The sequence below is a fragment of the Camelus dromedarius genome, chromosome 20 (genome assembly GCF_036321535.1).
Source record: "Camelus dromedarius isolate mCamDro1 chromosome 20, mCamDro1.pat, whole genome shotgun sequence".
NCBI classification, from domain to species: domain Eukaryota; kingdom Metazoa; phylum Chordata; class Mammalia; order Artiodactyla; family Camelidae; genus Camelus; species Camelus dromedarius.
The window spans coordinates 30556494-30580677 of record NC_087455.1 but is presented as its reverse complement, the minus strand read 5'-3'; the positions used below and the strand labels follow the sequence as shown (position 1 = coordinate 30580677).

Genomic DNA, 24184 nt, shown 5'->3' with positions numbered 1-24184 from the left:
CTAATCCCCGTGACAGAGGAAGCACAGGATACTCCTGGACCCTCCAGCTGGGGCAGCTGCGCCGGCCAGTTACTCTAACACGTGATGATTTATAATTAGGATATTGATGATTATTTTCTGGATAGCTGGAGAGTTTTCTTATTAAAGTTGTTCATGCATACCATATGATTTTCTTTCAGTTAACCTATCTACCTCTTGACTTCATCCCAAATGTAAAACCAACCAAGAAGTGTGGAATCAGCTTCATTCATTAACTTGAATTCCCACGGTGATCTTTTTTCTTCAGAAAGTTTCATTATAAACTCATTTAAATATGTGGTACTAAGTCCTTACACTATTTCAGTCATATCTACTTTGTTATAATATTCATTCCACTTTAACACCAGAAATATTTTTTAAAAATTGAACTTCCATTGTTTAACAGTACCTGCAGTAGAGAGGAACATATATAGATGACCAGTTTCTAAAACTAAATGTGGTTAAAAATCTACTTTTTCTCCATGGGAGTAAAATAAAAAATTACATTCCAATGGACTGGGTAACCAAAAGATGACAAATGTGATCCCACTGAGAGGGCGGTGTGGTTGCAACACATAAAACAGTAACAAAGTGCCTCGTAATGGGCTAGAAATAGGATTCCAGGTTTCTACATTGCACAACTGACAACTTCATGTGTAAAAGAAATTTATATGTGACTCGTGGCAGGTTAGACTAAGACTCCCATTGTGAATAACCACATATATCTAATAATTTACTCTCTACATCTCCTTAGTTGTCAATTTTAAGTAAGTTTTATTTAACCAGAAGTCTGTCCAAATATGATACTCATTAAATTAAGAGAAAGATTGAGGTTACAGAGTAAATTCAACAGAACTTCAGAAAACATTTTATTTATATTTCATTTCAGTCAAATAGTCAAAGATTTCAAAATCTGCAAAAGCCATCTGTCTCAAGTTCAAAATTTTAAAAATTATTTGGAAAATTATTTTTTAAAAGTGAAGAACATTTCAACATAGGGTGATGAAATGCACAATCTTTTAATGTTATACAAAACAGTTACATACATATATACGATAACATTGAAAATTCTTTATTTAAAAACATTTATTAAAATGAGTAAAAATGACATAGTAAAATAAAAATTTTCAAAACTCACCACTTCAAAGAAAACAATGACATGGATTAGAATATATACAAAATAGGAAATAAATCATCATCTGTCATTAATGGGAAGACTTGCATGCTTTCAAAATATTCATAATTTTAAGTCAGATAAACAAAAGTTGCTTAGGGGAGGATGCTTCTTTTATATTTAAAGTCTCTTTAGAGGCGTTTTAGATTCCGCTTACTCTGGGCACTTCCTGGAAGAGCATCTTTTCTATTTCTTGGCCTTGCTGCTCCTCTACTACATTCTTCAGACCCATGATAAGCACACAAACATAACACACAAAAGTCAAAACCACAGGCGGTGCGGCTACACAGTCCCCTTTTCTTATAGGGCTGGTACTTAGCAGGGGACTGGCACCTTGGGCAAGGTTTTAATGCTTCATCAATAAAAAGTGTTTTGGCAACCTGCGGTGAAAGCACACACACTAAATCTCCCGGTTTCACACACAGCGTTGCTTTATTTCAAACTCTGTAAACACTTATTTCTAATAACTTATAGTACATACTTACCTTAACATATTCTTCCTGTTTACTACTTAAGGGAGTAACAGCAGAACTTGCTACAGGTGTCAAAACTTCTCCCCAAGGAGAAAATGTTGAAATTTGTTCTCTCTGAAAACCTGGTGTCCTAGCCTGTGCTTGCACAGATCTTAAAGCTGATCGATTTAAAACATGGAGCCGAGTGGCAGCATCCTCAACATTTAATATAGCCCCCTGCGGTAAAAGACAAGAGGGTCAACACTGTAACAGCAAAAGATCCCGGACAGCTTTACAATGCACGTGTATTCGAATGTTTGAAAGTGGTTTGACACCACTAGGAATTTCTCCCTAAACCATCCCTTTCTAGAAAAAAAATTTTCTCTCATCTAGCATTTAGAAGTCAAAGAAATATAAAAAGAAACAGATAAAACAATAAATGCTAGCTTTGAGTTTGCAGGATGTGTTATTTTTTTCTGTTTAAGGCATGGGTCTGCAAACTTTTCCTGAAAAGGGCCAGATAGTTGCAAGCTACTCAACTGTTTTGTTTTTCTCTTTTCCTTTAGCAAAATGTAGCTGTAGAGGTAGAGGTACATAATTGAAGGAACAGGGTTGTGTTTCAATAAAACTTACTTTAAAAACACAGGTGACAGACAGGATTTGGCCCACGGACTGGAGTTTACCAAGCTCCCTTTCAAGCCAAAGTCTAAGTAGAGATGAATCTTTCCGAAGTTTGCTATGGGACATAATTCGAAGGTTTCTTACCTTAGCGACACATCAGAAGAATAATGGGTGTGATTAGACCATGAAACCCAATCTGTTTGGCTGGTTTTCACAAATACCAAATACTTACAATACTTGTAAATACCTGATTAATTTTTACCCTTAAGTTTTAAAAAGCTTTGATATTTTAAGAGGAGAAAAACATCTCTTATTTGAACTGGATTTCCACATGACTCAAATATTTAGCCAAGAAATACTCTCAATGAGTAATCCTTATAGCCTTCTACTTTGTTAAAGTTGGGAATGAGAAAAAAAAATAGTAAGTTTTTTTTTAATAAATTGGCATTCTTAACCAATTATCAAAATAAAATGTACTACATGTGAATTTCCTCAAGGGTCCAGCTCTAATTGCTTCCTCTCCCTTGATAGTCTCCCTTTGCCACAAATGGCCCCTAACAGCAGGAGAGCTAAAACATGAGAAATTATAGTCAGATAAGTATAGGAAATGAGGCTAGCTGGTCACGAAAAATTGTGCAATGAACAGTTTAACAACATATGCATAAGTGTAATGGATGAATATTGGTTTTCAGAAATTAGAATGGATTCGGTTAAACTTACCTAAGGACTCAATATGTCTCTTTATATTACATTTTAGAAATGATTTGCAGCCTAGGCCAGAAGCACATGACTTAAGAGCACGCTAAAAGAACACACCCATTGGATATTGATGCAGTTGGCAAACACAGTGATGAGGCGTGCACCAAAAAATCAATAGAGATATATTGCTGAAGCAAATTTCAGCCACAGAAGAAACACTCCTCCATTTAACAAATATTCATAAGACACCCAATAGCTGCCGAGTGAATCAAACAGTCTAACTCCTGTCCTCCTGGACCTTAAAACATGTGCTGCTATCTCTGAACAGCGGAAGGCTCAACAGTCATCAAAGGCATGTGTTCGTGAGCAACAACATGTTTCAAAATATAGTCATCATCACGTTTCCAGAAAATATTTAAGGGTAAGAGTGGAGCCGCCTTATTGTTGTTCATTTCCATGTTTATAAGAAAACAGTGAGGACTACAGTAAATTAAGAAATTTAATCAAAAAGGTGTGATCTTCCAATTTTTATGGTCATTCTCATTTTGCAAAGCAAACATAAAATTGAGATCCTATTACACGTAGTTGGTCTGTGCATTTTAATTTCACACATAAGGAACTTTCAGTGATGCTATACAAGCCTGAGGAAAACCACCAAACAATTTTGTTTTACACTTTTTCTGTTTCGGTCAATGATACACACTTGGATAGTTCAGGTAGAAAGCAACCAGTCCATTTCGGAATAAGAGGGCAAAGGGCACCAGGAAGATTGTCTCTGAGGAAAAGAAGGAACCGTTAGAATACCTGATTTATTCAGACTTACACAGAGGAGATTCCAGTTCTGGTGGATAATAGGAGATGAATCAGGGATCTGTACAGAGAAAACACTAAGCAAAAAAATAAAAAAAAAAAAGAAAGAAAAAAAGAAACTGGGCAATTATTAACTGAGGAAAAAAGTTATATAAGAAAGAGGGTACAATAGATACAATCATAGTTTACTACATGTTACAGCTGTCAAAAAGTCATAATAATCTCTACACAGTCTTAATAATGTTAGCACCCAATTCAGACTTGCTCCCAAATGACGGCGGAGTTACCTTCATAAGACAGGAGGAAGGATTTCAGAGGGAGAGGCAGGTAAGGTGCGGTGAGAGGTTAGAGAACTAAGCTAGTCCCTCTATAGAAACAAAACAAGAAACAGCAGTGAAGCCATGCTGTTTGGAAACATGGAGGTAAACCTCAGAAGGAACAACTAAAGAGTTCAAAGTGATTGCTTTGATGAGGCAAGAATCAAGAGTGTGAAGGGACAGGGCAGGAGAATGTGTGTTCTCAGCCTCAAAGTCCAATTTAACATTTTAAACCAGGTACTTGTTTTTATTTTTAAAAATTAAAAAACAAATAAATATAGGAAAAAAGCACAAGTAAGGAAAAGGTATAGTCCTTTAAGAAACCAAGTTTAAAAAATAGTGGTAGCTAGCACATGAGGGTAGAATACTTTATCTAGAATTACCCAGAGGTTGCCAACACAACCACATGCTTCTTTCACATAGGATGTAAGGAGGATGTGGAACTAAAAGTTTAATATTAATAGGTACTTGCTTAAAAATTTGGTTTTTTTTTTTTTTTTTGGTCTGTCCTTAGCATGTAGGGCAGCATTCTAAAACTTAAGAATTTTATTAAGAGTTAATAATTAAGAAAGCAATTAATGCCTTCACTATTATAAGCTCCCAGAACCAAGCACTGCAGCAGTAAGTAGCCAAGAGCCGGGAATAAGTCATGAAGGATTACCACAGGTGAAAAGGGAAAACTTTTCTTCAAATAAAATGGAAAGGCAACGTTTTAGTTCATAGCAGTCCCTAATATTTTCTTGGAATGAGAAACGCCCCAATCTGTACCTGGGTATTCATGTTTGTCTATGCCGTGCTTCATCTCAATTATTGTATTTAGTCAAAGTATAAATTTACTTATGTTATTAAACACTTTTTACTAGGACAAGGATAAGGAAGTTAACCCTCAGAGTTTCTTTGTTACTGATGTCTAAGAAAGGCCTAAAAGTTGAATATACAGTAAATACGGGTGCCAGAGTCATCAGATGCTGTTATGCATAGTGTCCCCAGAAAGAATTAAATTAGCTGTAGGACTTCTTGTAATTTCAAAGCTGGACCTCAAGTCTTCAGGGAATACAGGTTTATGATGCGTTACGAGGACTAATCTGCCACGCTCACGCACCTCCAGGCCTTCATATATGCTCCTCCCTCTGCTGAAACAGCGTCCTCACCTGGCTAATGCTAACTCATTATTCAGGTCTCAGCTGAGATGCACTTTTCTCTTCTCTTGATCCCCAAGTATCAAACACTCCTTTTAAATGTTCCAATAGAACTACGTCTGGGCTTCCCCTACCACACCTGTGTTGTAACCACCTGTTTATACCTGTATCCCCCACAGGATATGAGCTCCAAGAGAGCAGAGAGCATGTCAAAAATGTTCTCCTTTGTAATCTGAGTGACTGGCCTATAAGATCCACTCAAAAGACTGGATAGAAAATGCTACAAAGATGCCTAATGACAAATAGGATCCAGCACATCCTAATCGAGTGGTGTTCAAATTCTGCTAACAGCAGATACACTTAAACAACAACAAAATCCAGCAAGACGTTCTTGGCATCACTCAGTCTACTCCACTTACAGACTGGCTAGAAATGGAGTTTGGGGAAAATCAAGAGTTTACAAATGAATGTTGGTAAATGGTGAGGTTAAAAGATAGCAGGAAAACCAAATTAGGTTGTCCAGCAATTTGGGGCTATTAGGTATTTATACAAATCCAGTTTATAATAGTATTACATACATTACCTCAGAATCCGTTTTCAGTTGTGTGATATGAAATTTCCTCCTCCGATTTGCTTTTTTATCTTGAACAATAATTTCACGCCAATTTCTACTCACTTTCCAAACACTGTAACAAAAAGATCAGTCCTAATATTGTATATATTCCACAGAATTAACATTTTTTATACATAGCAATTAATAAGAAAAGCTCATTTTAAAGATTTTGGATAGTTAATTTAAACCTAAAAACTTACAATAAAAATATTACTTGATCTGCCTAGTTGTGAAAGAATACTTCTTAAAATAAAAATATTGAAACATACCAGCACCATATTACTATCTTATAAACGGTTAAGGAAAAAACAAAGTTTCATATAAACTCGATATAAGTCCACTGGGAAACTGATTAAGAGGATTTAACTTAAACGTGATACCAAGATTAAAAATGTGGAACATGACATGCAGCAAATGATTATCATCTATAGTGCAAGAGATTTTTGTAAATTTCTCCTCTTATTGTATTTAACAAATTTGTCGTTTTGATTAAATAAACACAAGAACAATCAATCCTTTGCTGCAAGTACTAAGTACCAAATACAGTTGATCCTTGAAAAACATGGGTCTGAACTCTGTGGGTCCACTCACGTGTGGATTTTTCTCACTAGTAAATACTGCATGGTCCCTCATTGGTTGAATCCATGGATGGGAAACTGTGGATGTTGAACCTTGAATATGGAAAAACTTCAGCTATGCAGGGTTGACTATAAATTATACAAGGATTTTAGACTGCACGGTGGAGGCTCAGCACCGCTAATCCTTGGTTGTTCAAGGTCATTTGTAATAAATATTATGGGCAGCACTACGAAGTTCCTTTTTTATAAAACAAAGTTTATGAGAATGAAACAACTAAAGAAAAAACGCAATTTATATCCAGTGATATACTTACTTATCAATAACTTTGACTACATTAATTATTAAAGAAAAGCTAATCCTTCAACTGTTAATCCGGTCTTTTTTATTACTTTAACTTAACAAGTCACTCAAAGTGAGTAACGTCAGGAGAAGGTTGAAAACAAGTCACCTGGTATGGAGAGCCCCAGGTTATACTTGAGTTGTCAACACTCCCTAAGCAGATACATGTGCCTTATAGCAGATAGATGGAAAATAGTCAGAAAGTCACCCGTTAATGGGGAAGAAATGAACTACATAATTGCGTATTCGCCCCTCAGCTATTTCAGCTGACTAGTCTCTCACATTACCGAGAATAAGCACTGCCAACATCACACATGCATGCCACAGTACAAATGCAATAAATTTGGAGGTATGGACAGGAAGGGCAATTATTGAAATATGACTGAATATCATCTGCTCCCCCAAGTGAGCACCCAAAAGTGTCACCCAAGTTTTTATTTTAACTGGTCTGTATCCAAATACTCCAGTATATAAAAATAAAACTCCAATATCTCAGCCATCTCCTTTATTTTTTTAAAAAAATAATGTATTTCATTTGAACATTTTCTCTTTTTTTGAACATTTTTTATTGATTTATAATAATTTTACAATGTTGTGTCAAATTCCAGTGTAGAGCACAATTTTTCAATTATACATGAACATATATATATTCATTGTCACATTTTTTTCTGTGAGCTACCATAAGATCTTGTTTATATTTCCCTGTGCTATACAGTATAATCTTGTTTATTCATTTGAACCTTTATTTAAAGGCACAAGCATATATGTCATTGATCTGCTTATTATCCTACTTGGGTTACACCAAATATATTCCTGATCAAGCCTATTCTGAGAAGCCTTAACCTTAATAAGAGTCTGTGGGACTTAGAAATCAGATGGCTCAGTTATAGATCTGGATCTATTCCTATCTCCTTGAGTGACTACTGGCAGGCCACTTAACTTCTCTGGAGCTCAGTTTCTGCATCTGCAAAATATGTGACAGGACTAGATATTTCAGAAGACTTCCAGCTATGAGATTCTCCAATTCTCCACAGTAGCCTACAATTAATTTATGGGGAAAAGGTGAAGAAGGGCTTTAATGGAAGTAGGGGCCACAAAAAGAGCAACGACTCTATGAACCAAACTCTTGACATCTACCTGTTACAGAAGAGGTTCGCTACCTCCCTTGGATGCCCTGCCCCAACACCTTGCAGAAATCCTGTTCCACATGACCTCCCTCCTTCCTGCTCAGGGCATACCCAAGGGGCTTGTCTTCTGATAGTCCTGTGCTTCCCAAAATTGCCAGTATAAATGCAGTCTCACTGTAATTTTTGTCACTTTAGTTAGTTCCCAGCCTCAATTCTCCTATATATGACTTCGTTTCTTTCATTATTAAGCAGCATTCAATATACTGAAATTTCTGTGACATTTCTGTGACACTGAAGAATTTCACTAAATCACCTTTGATAAAGTATAAGGTAACCAAGGTAGAGATAATAAAACAAAACAAATTAAAAAAAAAACCCAGGGTGATTACTCAATTAGCAGAAAAACTTTCCAACTTAAAAAAAGAAAGTGATAAAAGGCAACTGTATTTCAGAAAAAAAAAAAATTCTTACCTGCACAGGCTTTCTACAGTCAAAGAGTCCAAAACCATAGCAAGAATATGCTTTAAATTTCTGCATTTTAATTCTGTTAAGATGTCCAGTTTTTCTATACCCATTTTCTTGCCAATCAGTCCTGCAAGTACACGCTGTAGTACAGCTATTCTCTCCCCGTCCCTTTCTTCTAACAATTCATGGGCACCATTTTGCTGGAATCTTTTCCTTTTGCTTTTCATAAAGAGCTCATGCATTAATTGCAAAGCTGGGGTCTTTGATAAATTTGGAAAGCTTAAAATCAAATCCTCACTCTTATTATCACTGCTTGGCTGACTCTCTGAGCTGTCTGAAGCCACCGCTGGTGTTGTTTCAGGACCAGAGTGGTTGACCAGCTGTTCTTCTTCTGTCTCTGATTGTGAGCTTTGCTCTCGAAGGGTGGACAGTCTTCTCAACCTTTCAAGATGCCTTGACTTCCTTACAGTGTCCCCAACTTTGAGAGCTCCATTATGTTTTTGAAGTAGTTCTTGAAAAGAACCCTCTTGGTCAGAGAGGGAATCTCCTGATTTATCCAAGCAAAGAGAGTTAAAACCACTGTCTTCGGGTGTTGAAATGTTGCGTCTCACTTCAGTTGAAGGAGTAAGCCTTTGACTTGCGGTAAACTTAATATTTGCTACAAGATTACTTATTGGAGTCACAAATATGTCTTCATCTGTTCCATATGTTGTTCCACTAACAGAGGAGCCCAGAAGTTTGGGATGTGTATTCTCATCGTTAACACATAGACTGCTATCACTGAAGTCATGTGTGAAAGAATCTTTAAAACCACTGCCCTGAATTGGAGATATACATTCAACTTCAAATAGGCTACCATTATCTTTGGAATCATCAACTGTGGAAGTTTTCTGTTGAGAAAAATTAAGCCTCAATTTTTGACTGCTGGAAGTTGCTTCTTCTGTTTTCAAAGTGCTATTAACTAAAGAATTGAAATTATTTTGCCTTGACAAACCTGAAGCAGTGCTTGGAATATTTTTGTTTAAATTGGGAACTTGGCTTATACTACTTTCAAGAGAACTATTTTGTGATTCAAAGTCCCCCTTTAGAAAAGAGAAAGATATGTCCAATCTTCTGCGCAGTAAAAATTTTTTTCCACTGACTTTAGGAGTTTCGCAAAGTTCTGGAGTTTTATCCTTTTCCTTTCTAGGGAAGACAAATCTTACTTTTTGAGTCGGAGACTCTAAATTAGGTGTTAAGGCCAGGCTGGAAGTTTCAGGATGTTCATGGATTAATGTTGAGCCTTTTTCTTTCTTTCCAAAAAATTCTTTATCTGTATTATCAAAGCTGCAAGATTTTAACAGCTCACTGTAGCCACTATCTTGAAATGAAGATGTGGAACACAAGTCTCCAGAGCTGGAGTCCTTGACATTGACAATAGGAGAGTCTACCTCATTTCCTGCTCCAGTGCCAGCTTGACCTGAATGCCTTTCTGACATCTTCAAAACCCGTTTCTACAAAGTGAAAACAAATTTTATTCTCACTTTGAACAGCCTGGCAACTTACACCAAAATACGCTACTTGTTATGAGCACAGATAATACTGGAAAATTTTAACGGCAATAAAAAAGTCACCTTAAAAACAAATCTACTCTACAATATACTCATTTGTATCTTACTTAAAACAAGGTTTTAACATTATAAAAAACAAAATTTCCAGGATATAAATATTCAGAGATTAACTGATTAAGCATGGTTTAGGCACCATGCACAAATATTTCCTGGAAATACATTTGAAGAGAAAAACCTCTCATGGCATCATTTTTAGATGATTTTATTACCTTATGACTTCAACAGCACTGGAGTAAATTAATGTAGTTTTAATATTCTAGCACATTTGTGCTGGCCTATATCTAGTCGGCTGGATATTTCCCTTCAAATTTCTGGGATGTAAATATAGCTACTTAAAAAAGTCTATATATGTCTTTGGGAAATGGGACAAATGAGTGCTGCCACTGCACTTAACTGCAACTTGGCTAAGCAACTCCAGGATACTGTTATTCATACTTGTAACACAGGCCTGTCTCAGAAATCCAGTCCTCATGACCACTGACAAGGTCTGAGTTCCCAACTTTCATCTTCGCAAAGACTCTTCAGCTCATTGATAAATCACTAACATACTCTTCTTGAGCCAACCAAAATCATCCACTGCCCCACAAACATGGGGCCATTTCAAACCTGGCATGTTACACTCATTCATATCTCATCTCCTAAATATTTTGAGACATAAGGTCAAGTTGCAGGCTTGAATTCAGAGTAAACTGGCAAATATTTGTGGACAACCCACCCTTTATAATATATTCTTGAACTTGCAAATAAAAATTCAAGTAAATTACTTAAAGAAGAAATGTGATTCAGTAATTATATTTGTATGGAATGACACTAGGAAATATTTTACTCTTTAACTTTTTCAACAGTATCATTACATTCCTTCTTTTTAGAAACTTGAATTAAATCTTAACTCAAAGAATAAGAAAAAAAAAAGTTATAGTTTTTGATACTTCTCCAGATTATTCAAAGGATACTAAGAAAATTTTCATTCTTTCAAAGTTTTCTCCAGACCAAACACATGATTTTTCTCTATTAAAAGGATCCTGGGAAGATACATTTCAGTTGAGTACAACGGGAAAGTTATTTATGCTTAAGCTACATCAATTAAATATATAAGTGGATGAGATTTTATTTTTAAAACTTGCTACTCTAACCACAAAACCGAATAGTTTCTTTATGTCTAATGATCATTAGAAGGTCATTATTACTGGGCAAAGTATCTAAGTGTTTTTCAACCTTTAAACCTTATATTCCATTTTGGTAAATCTCATACATGTTCTCTTCTGATTTAGATCTCCCCGGATTGTGAGAACCATGGCTCTCTTCTTTGCATGCTTACCAGCCAAGATGATCAAACTTCGCTTTTTACAATTTGGATTATACTTTAATACAATTTTTGTTTTCAAAATATTAAATAAAACAGAATTTGTTTTCAAATTACACCTCCACTCATGAATGTTTCCCCTTTCTGAGAATCATTCTATTAAAGAATAGTTTTCACTCCTGTCGTTTGGTGAACTTAGGTCGAGACTTTTTAAAAGTTAAACGTAACTATTCTTCTACTTCACCACCAGGTGTCTCACCATGATAGAATTTGGGAAACAGAGGCAAATGGTTAGAAACAAAAGTCGGGGTACAAATACCATTCTCTTCCCGCTAAAAACCACAGACCTCTTGCTTTAAACATACAAAAAACTATTTTTTTCCAGTTCATCTACACATTTGAAGTTGCCTCCAACATGCTTTCTGCGGTGTCATCATTTTCATCTTTCACATTTTCAACCCAAGATAAAAGGTTGAGAACATGTATCTCTATGATGCTCTTAAAAAAAAAAAAAAGCACTGGTTAACTCAGAATAAAATACTTGTAATAACATAAGAACAAATTAGAACTAAATTTCCTTCATTTGTTAAAGTGGAAAAATCTTACCATCAGTAAATCTTGAGCTCTAGATGTCAATGTTCTGTAGGATTCCAAAAAAGAAAATTTCTCACTTTGCCTTTAAAATTCATACCAAAGTAAAACCACTTAAAGAGAAAACTTTAGTTTGAAAAAGTAATTGAAACGTGCAGTAGCACGATGCCGGCTAAAATTTGCAGGGTCCATAAACTACATGCTGTAGGGATTATTTCTAACACTCGAAACTGCCTAACTTATTTTGAATTTCCTCCAGCTTTCCAGACAACAGTAATTTTAATATCTTTGGTTTCTCCAGCTAGTCCTGGATCTGAGGAAACTCCCCAAATTCGGGTTTCCGACAATGCAGTGTAAGCTGCAGCGCTGTCATCTCCTCCCCCGAGGTGCCGTCGGCGGGCGGGTGGTTAATAGTCTCCCCAGGTTGTCAACTAGCCCGCCCGTCCCGCCGCGGACCCTCCCCGGGCCAGGCTGGGAGGGAGGCCCGGCCTGGCCCCGGGGCCCGGAAAGCCACCGAGCGGCCGAGAGTGGACGGGCGTCACCTGGAGCGGAGAGAGGCGGAAAGTGAACGGCGTCGGGGCGCCTCTCTAGTCCCAGCGCCCGGAAAGCAGAGCGGGCGCGGGGCCGGGGGACGCCCGGAGGCCCGCTAGCGGCCGCGCCCGCCCACCTGGACACCACGGCGCGGCCGCACCGACGGGGCCGACGGGCGGGGACACAGGCGGCTGCTGCTGGAGCGCCGGGGAGGAGCCGCGGCCTCGCCCCCAGGGATGCCCCGCTATGGCAACCCCCACGCCGGCTTCGCGTGGGGCCGCCGCGTTTCCCTCCTTCGGTTTGAACCGCCCGCCCCGAGTAACCGCTATGCGCCGCCCCGCGCCGCGCCGCCCCTCCCTCCCGCTCCGCGGCGCCCCCACCGGCCGCCCCGCGACGTGCAGGCCCCCGGCCCCTGCCTCCGCTGGATGAGGTCTGGTCCTCGCTTTTCCACCCTCAGAGGCACAGCGAGGGCTTCCTAGTTTGCTAGGCTTTTCCCCGCCCCATTTTAACTCTGGGGAACATTGTATGGAAGGGCTAATAGATCCTACAGCGGGATGCCATCAAAAATTACGTAGGAGAACATTCACTTGAAAATGTTTCCGGAGATGAAATTGAGCGTGAGAAGCGGGTTACATAAACTGAATGACTCCTTTTAGCTTACAGATATACATAGCATAAGGTCTGAAAGGTATGACTAAGTTGGTTATAGCAACTCTAGATGAGATTATGCTTTTTTTTTTTTTTTGGCATCTAAAATGGGATGTTTTATTTTCTGGCCAGGCTCCATCCTTTTGCTCTTGGCAGCTTCTTCCTTATCTCTTTTTTGTGGCTTCTTTTCTTCTACTTATTCCCTAAATAGGGCGTCCTGCCCAGCATTTTTCTTACTTTACCGTTTTGTGCTTACCTAATTCTCAGAGCGACAACCATTGCTTTAAAGCCAGTAACTGCCACTGCTACGACTCTCCTCCAACAGGCCATTTCTCCATCTGGATGCCCCTTAGATATCCTAAATGCCATATATCCAAATCAAACTCACTAACAATTATTAATCTCTGACTATGTGCCAATTCCTGGGCTCAGTACTGGGAATACAAAGATAGACACAGCTACCCTGAATGCTATAGAATGTGGTAGAGGAATGGTAGTAGCGCAAAAGAAAGACGGATCAACTAACCCTACGCCAGAAGAGGGGCCAGAGCTAACTTTAAAAAGGCTGTGACATGAGATGGATTTTGAAGGACGAGTGGCAGTTTCAAAGACAGATAACAGGTGATTCCAAACTCAAAATGTGCAAGAGCAGGAAAACTGAAACAGTTGGGCACACTAGAGAAACTAAACAATTTGTAATAGCTGGAAACTAAGAATTGTTTGAGGAAAGGGCAAAGAAAATTCTTGAGAAGGAGAAGAAACCAAGCCATGGAGAGTTTTGGATGCATATTAAGAGTCTGAAGTTTATCCTTTAGGCAATGCAGAGCATTTTAGAAAGATCACTCTGGTGGCAGAATGGAGGACAAGAGGAAGATAAGTGAGGGTGGCTTAGGAAGCTGCTGCATTACTCCAGAAGATAGTGCGGTGGGGGTGGGGGGGGTGGGGGGGAGAAGAATCTGGACTCACATTCAGTTGGCAGAATCAGCTGTATGGAGCAGGGGGTAAGGAACAAAGAGTACAGGTTTAGGAGAAAGTAAGATGAATTTAGTGTGAGGTTGTTAAGTTTGAGGTACCTGGAGGACTTATGGTATGGAATTGGTAAATTACACATTTTTCAAGACAGCAGCTCCTTGAAGCCTTCCTCACATGCTCAGGGAGAGTAAGTAGTGTTCTTTCTAGCCCCTCAAGCAAGTTTCTTTACAGTAAAGTCTCTATTTTGCCACTCCCTGCCCAGCACTTGCAATCCTCTGCTTTTGAATTTTCTCCATGCAATTTACCATGTTCTAAAATATATTATTTACTTATATTGTTTATTGTCTGCTCCCCACTACACTGTAAACAGGGCAGGAGATTTTGCCTATGGTTAAGTAAAATCCACATGACCTTAAACACCATTTAAACATTGCCCTTTTCTCTTTCTCTAGTTAATTTTTCTTTAGATATTTCACTATGACTGAAGAGTAAAAGAGCATATCATAGCTCCCTTTTATTCATTCAAAGAATAATTTTTACACCCCTCTCCCAAAAAAGGGCAAAAAGACACCTAGTTTCATGTAGCTTGCCCTAGTTTTACTCATATACCCCAAATTTAAGCTACTGAGCTGTATTTTCCTATTCTTTACCCATCACAGTCTTTGGCCTTTTCCCTTCCCTTTCTGTATTGGGTGTCATCCCATTACTGACCTCAGAATTCTAAAACCTGTATGTTTTCCACAGATCTAATGCTTCTTTTGGGGACCATCTGGTAAAACATAATGGAAGACTTTTCCATCGTGATATTCAAGCTATGCAGATATACTTAAATGAATATGATCAAGATAAAAGGAAAACAGATATTCAGGGAAAAAAATAGCAACTTGCATCTCCACAACCATATAATAAGGAGTTAAAAGCACTAGTATCCAAGGGCAAGACAACACCCTCATTAGTAGAGAGCAATGCAATGATATCTGGCATAGTGTAAATGCTCAAGAAAAGTTAGCTGTTACCATTGATAAGAGCTTGCACTGACCATGCTCCATAATGATCCTAAAACTACTGGTTCCTGCTGATAGGAAAGAGAGTGTTGGATTGGAAACTAGCCTCAACATGAACTCTTGTTGAAATTCTGGATCTTCTTGCTACAACATGTCTTTACCCTACCCCTCCGTAGGGTCCCAGGACCCATTGGTATTCTACATGTGTTGATCCATTCTGATATCCACAGACTGTGTTATGTGCCAGCATCATCTTGACACCTCAAGCTGGAGAGTCAGAATCCAGGTCAGCTTGCAATGATTAAAGTTCCACTTTCTGGATAAGTCCACCATCTTTCTCTTATGATAATAATGGTTTTATCTAGTACTTCTTGGAGGGAATCTTATTTTGACTGTTCTATTGGATTACCTCTTCCCTTTGGCTGAGAGGAGAGGGACTTCAGAGGAGAGCTGATGGTCAAAATATTTATGTTCTATCTTAGCCTCTCTGTGGGGGAAAAAGCGGGACACTCCACTGTGTTTCCGGGAAATTTAAAAATTGGCATCTAGGAAGACTGGGAGGATCGAGTTAAAGCTCTCAAGTTGGTCTGTGGAGGTGCAACCAGTTGGAACCTCTTCTGGAAATGAAAGGTGAAGCTCTAAGTTTTCGAGTTGCTGGATGGAAGACCGGAAAGCAGCATAGCCTGCTTAATAAGAAACCAAAGTAGTGCATGTTGCAGAGAAAGAAATCTGCTTCTCCTATTAACTGTTAGTTATTAACAACTGGTTATTTCCTAAATTTTAATAACTTTTCTTCTCCCTCCTTTTGATGTAAGTAAAATATTTGCTGTGAAAGAAGGAAACAAATGTTGTGAACCCAACTGATACTCTCACAAATATTTTGAGCTTTTAAAGAACACGCATCCACTGGGCAGGTCGTTTTGTTCTTCTGGGGAGGTATACATGGGACGAAAGGAGAGTCAGTGGACATTTACCACCACCTAAATCCCTTAAGTGGAAATAACTGATGTAGCTGCCCTCAAGCCCGCCTATGCTTTAAGCGAGTGAAAGGCACAGGTGAGAGGGATGATAGAAGTCTAGGCGAGAAAGGGTCAAAAAGGTAAAACGAAATTACACGAAGGATAGGGGGCAGTTGCTCCACTGCCCCAGCACAGGTACCAAACGATTTGAAATACATAATCAGTTAAGTCTTATTCTACGTGAAAATCAGCAGCGGAGACAATTTCTTTACGTTCCTGTTAGTAACGGTCAGTTTAGAATTCCAAGAGCACTTGCTCTTTGGGTTTCTCTAACCCTCCGTCCTCTTGGAAAAGTGTTACTTTCTACCGGCTTCATTTATCAGAAGACAAACCTCCTTGGATATAAGAAACTGCTAAAAATGCTCTGCTTTCCTGAAAACTATAAACAGCTACACACTTTTGCGCAGAGAGGTTAACATACAAAAACCCCGCCTTCACCGTTTGTGCTCAATCCGGGTTCCTCGGCCACGCCCTGGGCGGAAGGGGCGGAGACTCCACCCTGCGTCATATGCTAGCGCCGGAAGCTGGAGGCGACACAGCGGCGAGCTGGAATCTGCTTGTAAGTGCAGAGAAGTTCCTCCGTGCTAGGTGGGTAGGGAATTGCCAGTTTGGGGTTTGTGGGGTGGGTATTTGGGCCAAAACTGGAAAGACACTAGAGGTTAAAAAGGTCCGGTGTCGGGTTAAAGTTGGTAGAGGCTGTGAATAGAGTTGATGCTGTTAGTCCTTTGCTTGGTTTCTTTCCGTTTAGCTGTTTAGCTGTTGGGAGTTGTTTCATTATTTTTTCCTTGGTTCGTAGGTTCCCGTGTTGAGGGATGCAATTTTTTGGTCCTCTCCTGCTAAAGTTTCGAGAAGTAGAACTTGTTCTTGTGTTAAATGAAAACGCGAATTTCCCAGTTAGGTCTAAATCTCTGTGCCTCTTAATAGCTGAATAATCCTGCCGAAACTAACGTCCGGAAACCTCGGTTTCTCCATCTGTAAAATAAGAGTATTACCCAATAATATTGTTGTAAAGATTATAATGAAATAACGTGTATATATGAGATAACATGTTAAGTGTTTATTATTTCCAGTTTGGGGGTAAATGCGGGGATACGTTGTTTTTTGTTTCATCCTTTAGATCCACCCATAGGATTTGAAGAAAGTATAGATTAGGAATAGGGACCTTTTTACCTTTCCCTGAGGAGAATGAGGCCTGGTTGGATTTGTGAGGAGCGCCTTTGGGATAGTCAATATTTCAGTCTGTGATTTCAGGGACAATGGACACCCAGAAGGACGTTCAACCCCCAAAGCAGCAGCCAATGATATATATCTGTGGAGGTAAGAGTAGTGCTTACTTAAAGTAAGAGTATTTTACTTAAGTTTTTTGTTGTTGTTGTTGTTATTGCATTTATCTTTGTCTTAAAATGAGTCATTCATCTTTACAGTTAGAAAGGAGAACGCTTTAACAACCATTAAAAAAAATCCTCTCGTTAAGATTTCACTTTCTCTCTTAGTGTTACTGGGAAAAGGAAAATAAGAATTACCTCGGTTCTTAGTCACCTGAGAAAAGAATTTTTAAGGAGAGACAAAAAGCGTGATATAAGCAAGATTTTTATTAGTGAAGTAAAAATAGTGAAAGATAGTACACCCCTGAGAATTGGGAGCGGACCAATCCAAGAGAGGAAAAATGGCGCTGTTCCTTTGTTTTTCCTGTTTTTATATCCTGGTTTCTTGATTGATTAATTGACTGACCGCTCAGGTTCCCTGCACTCTGGCACGCCCATCCCTTTTTGGGCAGGTTCATTGGGTCAAGTTATACCAAGTCCCCCTCCCATGAGCAGCTGTAGCGCTTTAATTTTAACTGGCTTCTTTTACTGTTTCTCATTGAGAGAAAGTAAAAATTTCTGGAGTCCCTTTTCCTGAATGCAGACACACTGCCATTTTCTGGGTTGTTCCTTTCCCCTTCCTCTCCCCCTGCACAGTCCTCATTTCTATCTAAACGTCCTAACACTAGGAAAAGTGCATTGCCCACCACTCTTTTTTTTTTTTTTTTTTGACGCCCTTAGTATATTGGTAATAGCAACATACCCTTGAGATTGAGTATACATATTTTAGTGCTTTGAGTGAAAAGTATGGTAAAGATAATTTGCTTGTCTGTAATATTTCCCTTCTAGACATTGAATAAATGTGTTTTCTTTTCTAGAATGTCACACAGAAAATGAAATAAAATCCAGGGATCCAATCCGATGCAGAGAATGTGGATACAGAATAATGTACAAGAAAAGGACTAAAAGATGTATCCTTTTAACTGTGCTTTCTAAATATGAGCTAGGAGGAAGTGAAGAATAAGGCTTGGGTTGATAGTCAACGACTAATTTCTGGTAAAAATGGTAACACTGTTTGAATTACCAAAAAAGGGGCATGATTAATTTTTATGGACCAGTATGCCAGTGTATAGGCCTGTGCTAAATAAATACTTGTTGATTTGGGTTTTCATAAGTGTATTTTTCAGGGATTCTATATTTAAATACTCATTCTTGAGCTTGAATTTGTGGACAAACTAAATTATACAAGGAGAAATACAGATACTGATTATGCTGCCTCATGGAAAAAAGGAGGCTTACAAATTAGCCAGAAGACTGAGAGCGTAGTAACAGTATTTTTTAAATCACTAAGGTGCCACCTTTAACAATGCTTCAGTGGTCTTTAGTGCACTGGTCTTTTGCATCATGGGAAGGGGATTAATAAAAATTAAAATAGTTTATATAATTTTAAACTACTTTTTTTTTGTCCTTAACTGAGTTTAATGCAGTGGTGGTTTTTGATGCTCGATGAAAGATGGAATTAAGAGGAATATCTTCATTTTGATTTGGATTTGCTGTTAATGTTGTATAGCTTTTGATTAGTTTACTGTATGAATACAACTATATACACATGATTTCATTTAAAAAACGTTGTATTTAGGTATCTATTAATAGTTTATATAAAGATATTTTTTGTTCAGTTACATGATTTGTGGTTTTATTGTGTATGTAAACTAACACACAATGAAGGTTAAAAGTGCTTCCCCAAACTACACTTTAATCAAAACCTAGAATCATCTGAGGCCCTTGTTTAAAATGAAGTTTTCTAGGGCCCTCTAAAAGACTGATTAAGTAACTTCCTAAGAGACCACTGTTTTACATCACCAACTGTAAATTCTCCAGCATCATTCTATTCTGTATGGAGTATACCAATGTACTTAACTGTCAGTGTGCATACCTCATTTTGAGTTAGTTTTCATTTAACTTGGCCTAGGCCTTTCTGTGTATGTATGTAATGCTTGACTATTTTTTAAATCTTGGGCAAGGGAAAAGAAACTTTAATGGTTGCTTTTTGTAGGGCAAAATCAACCCCAAGTAAAATGGATGAAGTGGACTATTAAGGCAAGTGCAGTTTGCCAGGTGTAATCATTCATTAAGGTAAAAAATTCTGCTTTCAGGACATAAAAAGGAGTTGCTTTACACCGAATTATTGGATAAATGTTTAAAGCTTTTGCCTTGGTTTTAGGGATATGGATACTTAGATACTTCATCTGTTCCAGGAGTTCATCATTATGGAATGCCATATTGGCCTCTCTAATACTCATTTTGAAGATTAGATCTATTCCAGCTTTATTAATAGCTATGTGTGTCTCTGACATTCAAAAAATTAACTATGCTATTAAAAAAATGTTATTCTACCACTATCCTCAAATACTAAGGTCTATAAATTTATGTGCTATACAAAGCATTATTATGCTCAAAATTTGTACAGTAGTTCCTTGGTCCAGGTTTTCCTGGACTGTGGCTTTCATAATTTGGTAATTCTGCCATGTTCCTTCTTGACCTTGTTCTTTCTATATAAAAGAGTTCCAGTAAATAGCTATTTTTGATAGTACCCTAAACAAAACCGAACTCACTGGGCAGCGCTTGTTAATGATTCTGATTTCATCATAGGCCCTTTGCTTATTAGTAGTTTAATTGAATATTGTTATTTGGTTAACTAGACAGTGATTTGATGGGAAAAGTATTACCACTGGAACTCAAGACCATCATTTCAATCAGTTACTTACCCCTTGGTGTCCCCTTCATCTATAAAATGGATATAATTTTACTTCTTAACCTACCTGGACAGTTTTAAGAAAGGGTAAAATAGATATAAAATAGCTTTAAAAAGATCCTTTTGCATAGTGCTCGAAATATAAAAATCAGTAAATCTGAGCTTGAAGTTAAGTCATAACTTGTCCCCTACTAAACTGCTTACCAGTGTCTCTAGACATGCAGGTCCATCAGAAAAAGCATGGAAATTGGTTCACATCCAGCCCTGCTACTCAGTTACTGGCCAGTTCACTTCATTTCTTTTAACTTCAGCTTCATTGTCAAAGTTGAGGAATTAATGATGGTCAGAACAGTGCTTTGAGATTCTGAAGCTATCTTCAGAGATTGAAGTTAGGAAAAATTCAAAAATAGATGAAATCAGAAATGACCAACTCTAAGGAAGAATAAACTATCGCATAAGGTGAGAAAGTATAAGCTGAGAAGATGTAAGAACAAGTTGCCTCTTCACATATACAAATCCACCCACCCGACCCTCTGCCCAGACTCAAAAGATTTCTCCGTCTGTTCTGTAGGAATGGTCATTATAGGGGAAGCCAGTTAGGGGCCACTTGTACTAGTTCATGCTACCATTAACATGTAGTGATAGCTGTGGAGGGAGTGAGAAGTAGCTGGTTATGACATGTTTTGAAGTTGAGCTAACAGCTTACTCATGGGTTGGTTAGTACTTAAAAGAGTACTTAAACAGTATGGACTTTGGTGAAAGGCTTTGGGTCCATATTCCTACAGTGTCCCATGTTAGATGGCAGTGACTTGACCAGGATTCACTTTCCTTATTTGTAACATAGGCATGAGATAATAGCCCTACCTCAGAGGTTTGCTGCAAGATAAAATGAAATAATCCGTAAAAACTCTGAACCTAATAGATGTTAACTGTTAACACCTTTACTGTAAGTATTAGCATTTTCTGCACGGATTAGCTTTAGGGTTAGTCTCAGCTACTGGCCTTGCTGTCCTCGATACTCCTCAGCTTACCTTTTCTAAAATAGAAATTTCGTGGTGCTGTTCTGCTGAAAGTCCTCAGTAGCTTCGCATTTTGATAAAAACCAAACTGTTGGGAATAGTATATTTGGTCCTTGATAATCAGAATCCTTTCCTGCCTCTGTCACCACTTGCAACACACCTCTCAATCTTTTGGTTCTAAGGAAACATTTGCAGTTCCTTAAGCAGGTAACAGACCTTACTTCTTTCTTGCCTGTACCTTTTTTCATGCTTTTCTCTCTGTAAGGACATTTTTGTGTGTTCTTCACCAGCATCAGAGTTTGGAGGTATTGCTTTATTGTCTTCTTGCTTTCAGTATTATTGAAAAGTCCAACGGTGTAGCACAGTTACAGTGTTTTAACTATCTGAAAGCGCGAAAGTGAGAGAGCTCACACTGCGCCTCTAATTTTTCGGCTTCTGTTCCTTTGTCCGGGTGAAGCTGGGCCTGCAAGGCCAATCAGCGGGGTGGCAGATCGGGGACTAGCCAATCATCCCGCAGATGCCCTAGTCCCCGCCTTCGGCGGTCAGCTGCATGCCCTTGGGTGCCCAGGCGGGGCGACACGCCCTTCCCTCGGTAACTGCTGGGCAGCGGGTAAAGTGTGCGGCTGCGGCCTCCTCTGCACGGCTTGGGCTCAGAACCAGGTGAGTCACTCCAGGCTGGGAGTAAATTACGTCTTCCCATCGCGATCCCTCTCTCCTCGAGCTGGTGTGAAAGACGGACCCAGTGGAGCAAATTCCCTGTCGGACTCGAGTGGGAGGGAGCATGTGGGATGGAACAATCTTCTTGGTCAGGGAAAACAAACTGGGGGCCTTTTGTTTCTCTTGGCCGACAGTGGCGCATGTTGGGGCGTGATGGAAACACGGGGGTTCTCGGGGTCGGCCAGCTGCCACCAGGCCTGGTGAACAGAGCCGGGGAATGGGGAGCAATTTCATGGGGTCCTAAGGGCCTCCTGACCGTTGCAGGTTGGCTGTAGAGCTCCCGGATCCCGGCCAGTCCCTGACCCCGCTGCCCTCGCGCCGAGCTGTACATAGAAACCGTTGCTACGGCCGGAGTTTGCCTTTTCCTTTTGGCCTCTGGCTGCAGGGGGCGCTGTGAATGCTGGAAAACGTGCCCAGGTGAAAGAAAACAATTTTTCGTGTTAACTAAACCCATCACGGTTTGCTTTGAAGGTATTACTGATAAACTGATTAGGAAACATGGGAAGTTGATGTGGATCAAGATGATGGAGAAAAAATTAAAACCAACTAGGACCAAAGTTATTCCGAATCAGAGACAAAAAGATTGCAAACAAACATGGAAGAGTTCTAAACAGGGCAAATAAAGTATTGTATAACTTATTTTGGGGAACATGAAGATTAACATTTAGTGGTCTTGAGAATGTATATCCTGCCAGAAAAAGAAAAGATGATTTTCAAAAAGGATTCTTAGAAACGTTATGAAATTCGTTTGATTAGGTAGGAGCTGTCTTTATCATTTCAAATGTTTTTCACTGTTATTTTATTCAAATCATGAAATCTCAAGAGTTGCAAGACTCCTTCAATTCGAGGTAATCTATTTCAATCCCATTAGATGCTTAAATCCCATCAGAGATCCTCCGGCTCTTTGGAAAAATTCTCCTAAAGACAACCCATTTTATTTGGGGCAGCATCAATAATTTAAAAATTCTTCACTTTCCTTCTTGTAACTTCTAGCCTTAAGGCTCTCCTTGTGATGAGAGACATTCATCATACTGGTTCCCTGGTGGTATGGTGTGAAAGTCATTCTCATTTCTCAGCTGGATTTCATCCAAAAGCTGACAAACTGTTACCTATTTTCTATACCCAAGTCAAAGCCAGCAGGGATATGGAGGAGATACTGACAGAGCATCCTCTTTTTCTGCAGACATTTGATATATGACCAGACTCCCAGAGGGCAGACACGGTGAAGGAGATACTAATGAGTTAGACCCATTGCTACTTCTTGTTTTAAAATTTATCCCAATATGTTTTAGTGCAGTGGTCTTTAAAAACTTTGACAATAACTCATAATAAAACTTTTTTTGCAACACGTGCACTGTATACACATATATTTATAATTCTCTTTGTATAGTCATGAAATGAAAGTTTTTACAAAACAATGTTTAATGGTGTGTGTTAGGTGGTCTGTTTTTATTGCTGTTCTATCATCATAAAACAATGCTGATTGCAACTCACTAGATTTATTTCATGGGTTGCCACCTGCAATTTGAAAAGCACAGTTAAATATGATGGTTAAGTATGTGGGCTCTGTAGTTACCTACTGAGACTGAGTTCTTCAGTTCACTACTTAATAGTTTAATGACTTTGAGTAGTTTATATGCTTGAAATGTCATCTTTCTTATCTGTATCTTTCTTAGGGGATATAAGACAGTACTCACTGAAGTGTTAGTTCTGAAGCTCTGAGATGAATAAAGTAAAATCTCTCACAATCTAGAAGGGAAGACAAAAAAACATAATTTGGATACGTTATAAGAGGTATGTATAAGGTGCCATTAGAACACAGATCTAAGAGCTGTTCATTGTGGGTAACTGGGAATGTAAGGAGGCAGGGAATGGGAAAGAGGGTGATGTTAAGGCAAGTGACAGAAAGGACATTATTTAAGTTTGTGCTGAATCACAAAATGATGGTTGTGATGTTAACAGTCAAAGTAGAAGGTCATTCAAATCAACATTAAAAGATATCTTAAAAAGCAATCTGAGCATTGAAAGGGATCACAGTATGCCATCCCTAGATAGGCCACTTTGGCGTAAGGATTATCTTGAGCTGAAGGCAGTTAAGAAACAGCAGCACTGGAAGAACTCTCTGCCCTCCTCTTTTCTGCCTAAAAGCAGGGCATAAATTTCCCTTTATGAAGGTGTCCCCTCCTCTCCTCTTTCCATACCAAGGCAAGGAGAACAACCCTTATCACAGTAGATGGACAGTTAGCACTTAGATGAGTCTGCATAAACAAACCTTACTTAAACAACCCTTATCTTCCATTAGTTTCTCCATATATTTACCTTCTCCTGGAAGCCAGAACTTTTGCCTTGTCTAATCAC

General features: G+C 38.8%; 3 protein-coding genes across 6 annotated transcripts in view; 2 read left to right on the top strand and 1 right to left on the bottom strand.

Annotated features, from left to right (window-relative positions):
• Window positions 1–1323: 1323 nt before the first annotated feature.
• On the bottom strand, window positions 1324–9831 carry FBXO43 (F-box protein 43). The gene is made up of 5 exons (XM_031439286.2): window positions 8360–9831; window positions 3788–3851; window positions 2278–2409; window positions 1678–1881; window positions 1324–1572 (listed from the first exon to the last, which is right to left on the bottom strand). The coding sequence occupies exons 1-5, from the start codon at window positions 9829–9831 to the stop codon at window positions 1324–1326; spliced, it is 2121 nt and encodes a 706-aa protein (XP_031295146.1).
• A 6696-nt stretch (window positions 9832–16527) lies between these two features.
• POLR2K (RNA polymerase II, I and III subunit K) lies at window positions 16528–19017 on the top strand. Of its 3 annotated transcripts, none has more exons than XM_031439386.2 (4): window positions 16528–16619; window positions 17283–17348; window positions 18214–18306; window positions 18823–19017. In XM_031439386.2, the coding sequence occupies exons 2-4, from the start codon at window positions 17288–17290 to the stop codon at window positions 18843–18845; spliced, it is 177 nt and encodes a 58-aa protein (XP_031295246.1). In that variant the 5' UTR covers window positions 16528–16619; window positions 17283–17287; the 3' UTR covers window positions 18846–19017. The 3 variants fall into 3 exon arrangements, with proteins under 3 accessions (XP_031295246.1, XP_031295248.1, XP_031295247.1); XM_031439388.2 differs by having other exon boundaries at window positions 16545–16590; XM_031439387.2 differs by having other exon boundaries at window positions 16549–16619; window positions 17270–17348.
• Window positions 19018–21142: 2125 nt separating this feature from the next.
• SPAG1 (sperm associated antigen 1) overlaps window positions 21143–24184 on the top strand; it is a 70013-nt gene continuing 66971 nt past the window's right edge. Inside the window, exons 1-2 of one of the 2 annotated variants that reach the window (XM_031439385.2) lie at window positions 21143–21769; window positions 23503–23620. The gene's annotated coding sequence lies outside the window, so the exon portion shown is untranslated. Of the gene's footprint in view, window positions 21770–22034; window positions 22244–23502; window positions 23621–24184 lie in introns of those variants that run through there. The other variant, XM_064476926.1, reaches the window with a different exon arrangement.